The following is a 9,021-nucleotide window of genomic DNA, read 5'->3' as shown; positions in this document are numbered from 1 at the left end:
TTCTGATTATGAACCATTGGATAGCTCTAGGTTTTATAGAAATGTGTTATTTGTCACGCGCAGTGGCTCATGCCTATAATCCCAGCACTTTGAGAGGCAGAGATGGGCAGATCACTGAACACTGGGGGTTTGAGACCAGCCTAGCCAACATGGTGAAGCCCCATCTCTACTAAAAATACAAAAATTAGCCAGCATGTTGTCGGGCACCTGTCGTCCCAGCTACTCGGGAGGCTGAGGCAAGTGAATCGCTTGAACCTGGAATGCAGAGGTTGCAGTAAGCCGAGATCGTGCCACTGCACTCCAGCCTGGGTGACAGAGTGAGAGTTTGTCTCAAAAAAAAAAAAATAAGAAAAATAAGAAATGTGTTCTTTAAAATAGAAGAAAAAGGGGAAAAAGCCTTTATTCTTAGCTTCATATACAAAAATCTTTCTAGGACAAGTGTAAGGGTAGGAAGCAGTAGGGAGGTCAGTTTGTACTGATGATGTGCATTTAGACAGTCAGGTGGGCCTCAGTTGGACAAGTTCCTGCTTCTCATAGTGGCATTGACATAGCAGACCAGTAGTCTGTACAGTCAGCATCTGCCTGTATTAGATTAATAAAACACATGGCACATGTGCTTATGGAATAGAAATTATCCATAGGCTTTTGTTCCTATCAGCAAGTACAGACTACAAGGACAGTAGGATGTGACAGGGATGAGAGGTGCACATTCCTTCAAGAAAGAGGCCCCCTTGGGAAGTTCTCTTCAGGTGACCCCTTTGGGAGCAGGGTCTGACTGTCTCTCTCCTCTGCCTATAGAGGAAAGTGGAGTTGTCTTGTAGATGTAAATGACTCTTCCTCTGTTCTGCACAGACTTCTGCTGGATGTGTCTAGGAGATTGGAAGACTCATGGCAGTGAATACTATGAGTGTAGTCGTTACAAGGAGAATCCTGACATTGTGAACCAGAGCCAACAAGCCCAGGCGAGGGAAGCCCTCAAGAAGTACTTATTCTACTTTGAGAGGGTAGGTGTCCTCTCCTGTACCTTCCCCTACAGGGTAGGCTTCTTCCACTTGGCCTGCTGGTGGGATTCCCAGGGGACTGGTAGACAGAGCCAGCCTGTGCACATAGAAGTCAGTGAATGGAGCTCCTGCGGTATCCCTGGGTGCTAGCTCTGTAGATGTGCCTTTCAAGCTCTACAGGGTATATCTCCAGCCAACAGGGAAGGACCTGGTACTGGCCTTGGTTGAATGATGGATTGAAGGACAATGAGGGGCCATCAGACAGTCTTTTCCATCTAGTGCCATCTTTTTTTTTTCTTTTTTCAACTTTTTTAATTTTTATTTATTTTTTTCTTTCTGTCCTCACAATCTGTTCCCATAGTATCATCTTAGTAGTCAAATTTGGAAAGCAGTTTCTCCCAGGGAGCCCTTCAGAAGCCCAAAGAGCACCATGCATAATGGTCTCTAATCACAGTAGACCATCAGGGGCCTAGCTTTGCATAGTTGTCAGGGCTGGAGTCCCATTGACCCAGAAGGGTAGAGTGATCTGGTAGGCATACGGCTGTTCTGGGCAGGTTAGAAGGATGGACTGAAGAAGACCTGCTCTTGCACTTTGGGGAATAAGTTACAGGAGTCTATGGCCATGTCCTGCCAGCAAGGTGTCTATCCTGAACTCTTGTGTAGACCTCTGCACCTTCGTGGGACTCGTGTGGTTTTCCCCTTCTGTGCCCTGTAGTGGGAAAACCACAACAAAAGCTTGCAGCTTGAGGCACAGACATACCAGCGGATTCACGAGAAGATTCAGGAGAGGGTCATGAACAATCTGGGGACATGGATCGACTGGCAGTACCTACAGAATGCTGCCAAGCTCTTGGCCAAGGTATCTACCACTTCACTCATTCTATCCCTGATCCAGTGCCTGGCTCTGTCACAACCTCTGAAAGTGGGAAGCCCTGTTGAAAGAGAGTATTTTAGCACCCTGTGCAGCCTTTCATGCTTCTGCTTGTGGATCCACATCTTCATGTGCTGTGCCCATCAAGGACCCAGTCCTCTGCTGGATGTCCAGGGGATTTATAAGAGTGTTGCACTGCCTCTGCCTGTAGGGAAAACTAGAGCACTTTTCTTCTCCTTTTGTCCTGTGTATGCATCACTCAAAGGAAAATAAAAGATTGTCTGAAGTGCCGGGCGTGGTGGCTCACCCCTGTAATCCCAGCACTTTGGGAAGCCGAGGTGGGCGGATCACTTGAGGTCAGGAGTTTGAGACCAGCCTGGCCAACATGGTGAAACCCCGTCTCTACTAAAAATATAAAAGTTAGCTGGGCATGGGGGCACATGCCTGTAGTTCCAGCTACTTGGGAGGCACGAGAATTGCTTGAACCTAGGAGTTGGAGGCTGCAGTGAGCTGAGATCATTGCACTCCAGTCTGGGTGATGAAGCAAGACTCTTGTCTCAAGAAAAAAAAAAAAAAAAAAGATTGGGCAGGTGCAGTGTCTCACGCCTATGATCCCAGCACTTTGGAAGGCCAAAGCAGATGGATTGCTTGAGCCCAGGAGTTTGAGACCAGCCTGGGCAACATGAGAAAACCCCGTCTCTACAAAAAAATACAAAAATTCGCCTGGTGTGGTGATGCACACCTGTAGTCCTGGCTACTTGGAAGGCTGATGTGGGAGGATCGCTTGAGTCTGGGAGGCAGAGTTTGCAGTGAGTGAGAATCGCACCACTGCACTCCAGCCTGGGCATCAGAATGAAACCTTGTTTCAAAAAAAAAAAAAAAAAAAAAAAAAAAAGGTTGTCTTTGGCTAAGCATTGAGATAGATGTGTTGACTCTGATGTCCTACTCAAGAGGGAAAAGCTATTGAGGCAGCTGCTGGTAATCACTTTGTAAAAGAAACTGGGTGTTCTGTGACCATTGTTGTTTGTTTGTTTTTTCCCCATATCTTTTCACAATTCATCTCTATTTGGCTTGGTATAATTTCTTTCAGGCCCATACCTATAGAGCTAAGCTCATTTGCATGTGGAGGGTAGGAATTGTAAGAGCCACCTGAGATGCAGGTAGCTTAGAATCACAGACACAGGTCCCTTCTCTCCTGTTGCAGTGTCGATACACCCTGCAGTACACCTACCCATATGCATATTACATGGAGTCCGGACCCAGGAAGAAGCTGGTAAGGCAAAGCAATTTTTCTACTCTGTCCTGTTAGCCTCAAAGGTGCCCTTCTCTACCAGCACTTTGCAGGAGAGTGAGGACCAGACCCTGGTCATTGGGAGGGCAAAGTTAAAACTCTAATTGCAAAATTCCACTTCTACTCTGGGCATCTCCAAAATATATCTCAGGTGCTGTTATTTTGTGTAATGTAAGACACATGCACCTAATCCTCTGAACAACTATATTTAAAGGGCGATTGGCTAAAAAGGTCTGTGGCCAGTGGGAGGCCACTAGTGCCCATGCTTGGGAGGGATATTTAGCATGCATGTCCTTAAGATATATTTGACTGTTTTATACCTTGTTTAATTCTTCATCTTAGAGGTGAATTTGAATATGAATTTATTGTTACTACCAGTAACAATAAATGTTAATAAACTAGTAATTCACATTTTTGTTTAAATGCTGGAAAACAGAAAAGCATTTACATTGTCCGGAAAGAAATTACCACTGTCAGCATTTTCCAGCCTTTTAAAATTAATATTGTGTATATATAATCAAGGTTATATATAAAAAACAATATTTTATTGTTATAAAGTTTATTGTTATAGCTGTTATGATTTACCCGCCTGGTGAATACCATTTTGTTAATGGTTGCATAAATGTGTCATCATGATTGTACCATCACTTGGGACATTTATTCTTTGTTTCGCTACTATAAATAGTACATTGAGGAACATTTTTGTGCATAAAGCTGTATCTTCTTAGATGTATAATTACTAAGTAAGTTTGAGTATTTTTAAGGCTCTTGATTTGCAGAAGGACTGGAAAAAAATGAAGTGATAGTGTCTGAGTATATTCGTTTGACTTATTTTTTACAGCATCCATTCCCTTTCATGTTGGGAGTGTTCTCTTTAGTGACTTAAATTCTTCCCCTTCCTTTGGGAGTGTGGAGGGTGGAGTGGACCTTTTAGGGGTGGAGGGTGAGTGTGGCCTTGCTGTTTGGATAGCCTTTTGTTTGGATTCTGGCTCTGGGCACAGAGAATAACACTGCTTTCTGAGGACAGTATCAGGATTGTCTGTAGTTCTTGAGCCTGAGGTGCTGCGTGTGCCCACCCTGTGTACAGGCCCTGCCCCAGCCATAGCCCACTCACCTTTTGACCCTCCTGCTCTGCCTATGCAGTTTGAATACCAGCAGGCTCAGCTGGAGGCTGAGATCGAAAACCTCTCATGGAAAGTGGAGCGTGCAGACAGCTATGACAGAGGGGTAAGTGCCTACTGTCCTCTTGGATTCTATATTGCAGGTAAAGGAGGACTGACCTGGTAATAGGTGACAGGGTTGTTGGCTTGTGCATTGGAAGCTGCTGCTAAGAATGGGAAGGGCAGTGTTTTTTACTCCTTGGAGGTCCTGGAGGGTGTTTGTGGCTTTGGCTACTCCTTGCTCCCAGGCCTGGGCCATGCAAGCATACACCTTGTTTCTCTGATGCAGGACTTGGAGAACCAGATGCATATAGCGGAGCAGCGGAGGAGAACCCTGCTGAAAGATTTCCATGACACCTAAGTTGGGATGTGGATGTGCCGGGGTGAGGAAGATGTGGCCACAAGGTCTCCCGGCTGCCATACTGCATGCTGCAGGCTCTGCCTTTCATGACCCCAGGCAACAGCCAGGGCCCCACTCCTGAGAGACACTGGCAAGACCTCTTAGTTGATTTCTGTTTTCTTCTCTTTTCACTTTTTGTTTCTACCAGGGTAGAGGCCATGTTGAACTGGCCTCTTTTCAGGACTTTTATTTCCCCCTGGATGGTTGTTGGGAGGGAGGGAATGTGTTTTCTGAATGGCTATTAATAGTATTAGATCATTACAACTTATGTAACTTTCAAAGGTTGTACAATTATACCAAAAAAAAAAAAAAAAAAAAGGCAAACTATAGGATAACACAGAGCCCTTTTTGAAAATAAATTGGCGTTGGAGTGTTTTACCCTCTAGCTCTTTTACTTAGAATGAACCATATGCTGCCTACCCACCTGAAAATGTCTGTACTGCAAGAGGGCCCTGGGCCTCTGCTTTCCAGATTCACATTTGTTTGGCCAGAGTTGGAGTCCTAAAGGAAGAGCATGGGTGGCAGATGGCAGGGAATGAAACTGGCCTGTGCAGTGGGCACGGAGCACAAGGAGTCACAGCATGCCTCCTGCCTTACCATGGCGGTACGGAGACAGTTCAGAACATGGTCTTCTTGCCACAGGGTGGTGTTGTCTCTGGTGGTGCTGCATGTCTGTGGCTCACCTTTATTCTTGAAACTGAGGTTTACCTGGATCTGGCTACTGAGGCTAGAGCCCACAGCAGAATGGGGGTGGGCCTGTGGCCCCCCAAACTAGGGGGCATAGGTTCATCACAGTGTTTCCTTTTGTCTCCTAAAGATAGGGATCTACTTTTGAAGGGAATTGTTCCTCCCAAATAAATTTGCTTTACCTTGGTCCTTTCTTTTGTGCCAGTATTCAAGTGGTATAGCTCTGAGCAGGGTCACATTTGGCCAAACTTGACACTGTCTTGCTGCACTCTCCTTTGGCAAACATCAGAGTCAGAATTCAGGATAGCCTTCCCTAGGGCACTGGCCTTTCTGGTACGGGGACCACGTTTTCACAGGTTATTTTCATGTTACCTGGAGCGTGTCCAGAGGCTGCTCTGAGGCTGAGGTGTGTTCCCCTTTGCCTGGTTCCAGCTGTCAGAGGGATACCATCCTAGGGTCTGGGAGTCCAAGGCCATGGGACTCCTTGGTTTGTGGTCTCAGATCCTGTACTAAGAAGGGTCTGGCCAGAGGAACAGACCAGTTTTCGCACAGTGAAGTGCAAGGGAACAAGTGGTTTGCCTGGTGTCCTACCTGTCCTGAACCTGGTCCTGTGGGCCATTGAAAAGTTAGATCTGTGATCTCTGGGGTTTTTGTGGCTTTGTTCAATGCTTCCACTCTAGGGCAGGCAGAGCAGTCTATACTCTCCCACACCTGCTTGACCTCCAGGGAGAGCTGATATACAGAGATCTGTGAATATTATGATAGAAATTATTTGGTATTCATATATTTCACCTGCAAGTCAGCAATTTCCCAGGTACCATGTAAGCTATAAAACAGTCATTCTTAAAGACACAGGATAGCTGTGACTCATGGAATCATGAGGTCCATGGCTGGTTGCAGGTTCCCTTTCTCCTTCCTCAGGTTTTGTCTCTTCCTGTGTTGTCCCCAGCAAGGGAGAGACTGTGGGGTGGATTGGGAGAACAAATTAGGAGTATAGCGGATGAACCCAGAATGGAACAGTGGGGCGCTAACTGAACGAGGAGAGTACCTGCTGCAGGACCTGGAGGTCAGGTGTGAATGCTGTATTGGCACAAGGAATAAATATCCTGGCGTCTGGAGCCTTTACCTCTCCATCAAGTCCTTCCTGTGATACTGCCATGGCACGGGATCTGAGTTGCAGCTCTGCACCCTAAATCACACTCTGGGCATTGTCTGGGCTGCAGGGCTGCCAGATTCTGCACTTATGTCTAGCTGTGGCCCTGGATGCTGGAGCTGCAGGGTTTTCTGTGCTCAGACTGTAGCCTGTAGCTCTTGGCCTGTGTAGAGCCCCCTCCTGTGCCCCCAGTGTCTGTTGTTTGTCAACATCATCAGGAAGATGGGAAAGGTCAGGCAGAAATTTTCTGCCCTACAAAGGGTAGAAGAGAAAGGACACAGTATTTTCATGAATTTACCATATCTCTTTGTTTTTCTTCAAAGAAAAAGTTAATTGAGGCAATGTCATCTGCTCAAAGTTGAGTGGTTTATTCACAATAAACTGTAAGTTTCTGATTATAAAAATGTGTCCAGAGTGTTTCTTCATGGGGTCTAGGTAGTCTTCTGAGCCCACAGGGGTCTGGCCAGTGAACACCAGAGGAGTGCCTTCCTATCAGTCAGCCCCTTCTTCCAGAGGGCTGGGGAGGCCCCAGTGGCCAAATTCGGCTCTGTTTTCCATTTCTGGCTGTTGGGGGAGAGGGCACCTGTGATCCCTGTGGAATGAAGTAGAAAATCCTGGCAGTTTTCAGCTCTCCTCTCCTTCCCTGGGTTGTACAGGCTGAATCATTCCCCATCACAAACAGATCCCAGGGTTGTGGTAGGGTACTGATATAAATGTCCCAACCCCCCCCATTCTAAGACCTCTGGGCCCCTCCAAAGTAGACATGGGAATGTAGGGCTGTGGAGTATGGCAGGGCGAACTCTAGCTTCATGGGAGCCCTAAGGGTTGTGAAGAGACAACTTGGGGCAGAAACAAGTGTAGAGTCTAATCTCAAGGGTGAAGGACAGGAAATGGGGTTTGGATTAAGGAGTCCACATTTGTGGTGTCAGAAGTGGCAATAGTGTCAGTGGTAAGTAGCTCAGGGGTAGAGTGGAGGCTCCATAGCTGTGGGCAACAAGCACAGGGCACCTGTGGCTAGAACAGACCTCATGCATTGCCAGTCTGAACTCCGCAGCTCTTCCTGTGGACCTCAGGTGTGCCAAGCCCTACGCTTGGCACCTGGGCATACAGTGGTATGCAAGTGATTCATGTGCTCTACCTTCCAGGAGCTTCCGGTCCATGGGGGACACAGAAGGAATTGATCACTAGTGAATGTTTTTTGTTTTGAGACAGTCTCGCTCTATTGCCCAGACTGTAGTATAGTGGCATGATCTCTGCTCACTGCAGCCTCCACTCCTGGGCTCAAACATCATTCTGCTTCAGCCCTCCGAGTAGCTGGGACTAGTGTGTGCCACCTTGCTCCCCTAATTTTTATATTTTTTTGTAGAGACAGGGTCTTGCCATGTTGCCCAGACTGGTCTCAAACTCCTGAGTTCAAGCTGTCTTCCTGGCTTGGCCTCCCAAAGTGCTGGGATTACAGGCATAAGCCACTGCGCCCAGTCCACTAGTGAATGTTTGTACTGGAGCAGCTAGGCCAGGAGCGAAGGACCACCCATGCTCAGGGCCACTCCTGCAGACGACTGGGGCCAGGGTACTATGGCCTTGGTACCATAGCCTTGGCAATCCTAGAAAGAGACAAGATAGACAAGAAATCCCTCCTCTAGCGAAGTCAAGAGGAGGGATTTTCCATGTAGCCCACAAGGGTCCACACAATAAGCATCTGAGCATCTCCTGTATAATGGGCTCTGCTTGGGGCGGGATAGAAAGGGATAGAAGTGGGACCTCACAAGACAATCACATTAACTGAGAACATACCCATTTAGTCCTCACAGCAGCCGCTTGAGGTAGGTGCTGTCATCATCCACATTACACAGCCACTTAAAATGAGAGCTAGGGGACTCGCGTGGTGGCTCATGCCTATAATCCCAGCACTTCAGGAGGCTGAGACTGGAGAATTGCTTGAGCTCCAGGAGTTCATGACCAGCCTGGATGACATAGGGAGACCTCTTCCTACAAAAATAAATAAATAAAAATCAGCTGGGTGTGGTGCTGCACACCTGTAATCCCAGCTACTTGGGAGGCTGAGCTAGGAGGATTGCTTGGACCTGGGGGATAGGTGCTGCAGTAAGCCATGATCACGCCACTGCACTCCAGTCTCGGTGACAGAGCAAGACACTGTTTTAAAAACAATCCGGGCACGGTGGCTCACGTCTGTAATCCCAGCACTTTGGGAGGTCGAGGGGGGCGGATCACCTGTGGTCAGGAGTTCGAGACCAGCCTGACCAACATGGTGAAACCCCGTCTCTATTAAAATAAACAAAAAATTAGCCAGACATGGTGGTGGGTGCCTGTAATCTCAGCTACTCTGGAGGCTGAGGCAGGGGAATAGCTTGAACCTAGGAGGCAGAGGTTGCAGTGAGCTGAGATTGCACCACTGCACTCCAGCCTGGGCGCAACAGAGCGAGACTCCATCTCAAAA

The 9,021-nt window shown here is 47.4% G+C and overlaps 2 protein-coding genes across 2 annotated transcripts in view; both read left to right on the top strand.

Annotated features, from left to right (window-relative positions):
- The window catches only part of ARIH2 (ariadne RBR E3 ubiquitin protein ligase 2), a 100,870-nt gene extending 93,903 nt beyond the window's left edge, over nt 1-6,967 (top strand). The window contains exons 13-15 of the mRNA XM_011981138.1: nt 3,077-3,145; nt 4,307-4,390; nt 4,613-6,967. Of these exons, the coding sequence (XP_011836528.1) occupies nt 3,077-3,145; nt 4,307-4,390; nt 4,613-4,684 (225 nt within the window). The 3' untranslated portion in view covers nt 4,685-6,967. The remainder of the gene's footprint in view (nt 1-3,076; nt 3,146-4,306; nt 4,391-4,612) is intronic.
- P4HTM (prolyl 4-hydroxylase, transmembrane (endoplasmic reticulum)) overlaps nt 6,411-9,021 on the top strand; it is a 24,271-nt gene continuing 21,660 nt past the window's right edge. The window contains exon 1 of the mRNA XM_011981137.1: nt 6,411-6,476. Within this exon, the coding sequence (XP_011836527.1) occupies nt 6,411-6,476 (66 nt within the window). The remainder of the gene's footprint in view (nt 6,477-9,021) is intronic.

This window comes from Mandrillus leucophaeus, unplaced genomic scaffold (assembly GCF_000951045.1).
Source record: "Mandrillus leucophaeus isolate KB7577 unplaced genomic scaffold, Mleu.le_1.0 Scaffold22, whole genome shotgun sequence".
Lineage (NCBI taxonomy): Eukaryota > Metazoa > Chordata > Mammalia > Primates > Cercopithecidae > Mandrillus > Mandrillus leucophaeus.
This window is presented reverse-complemented; position numbering and strand designations above follow the sequence as displayed.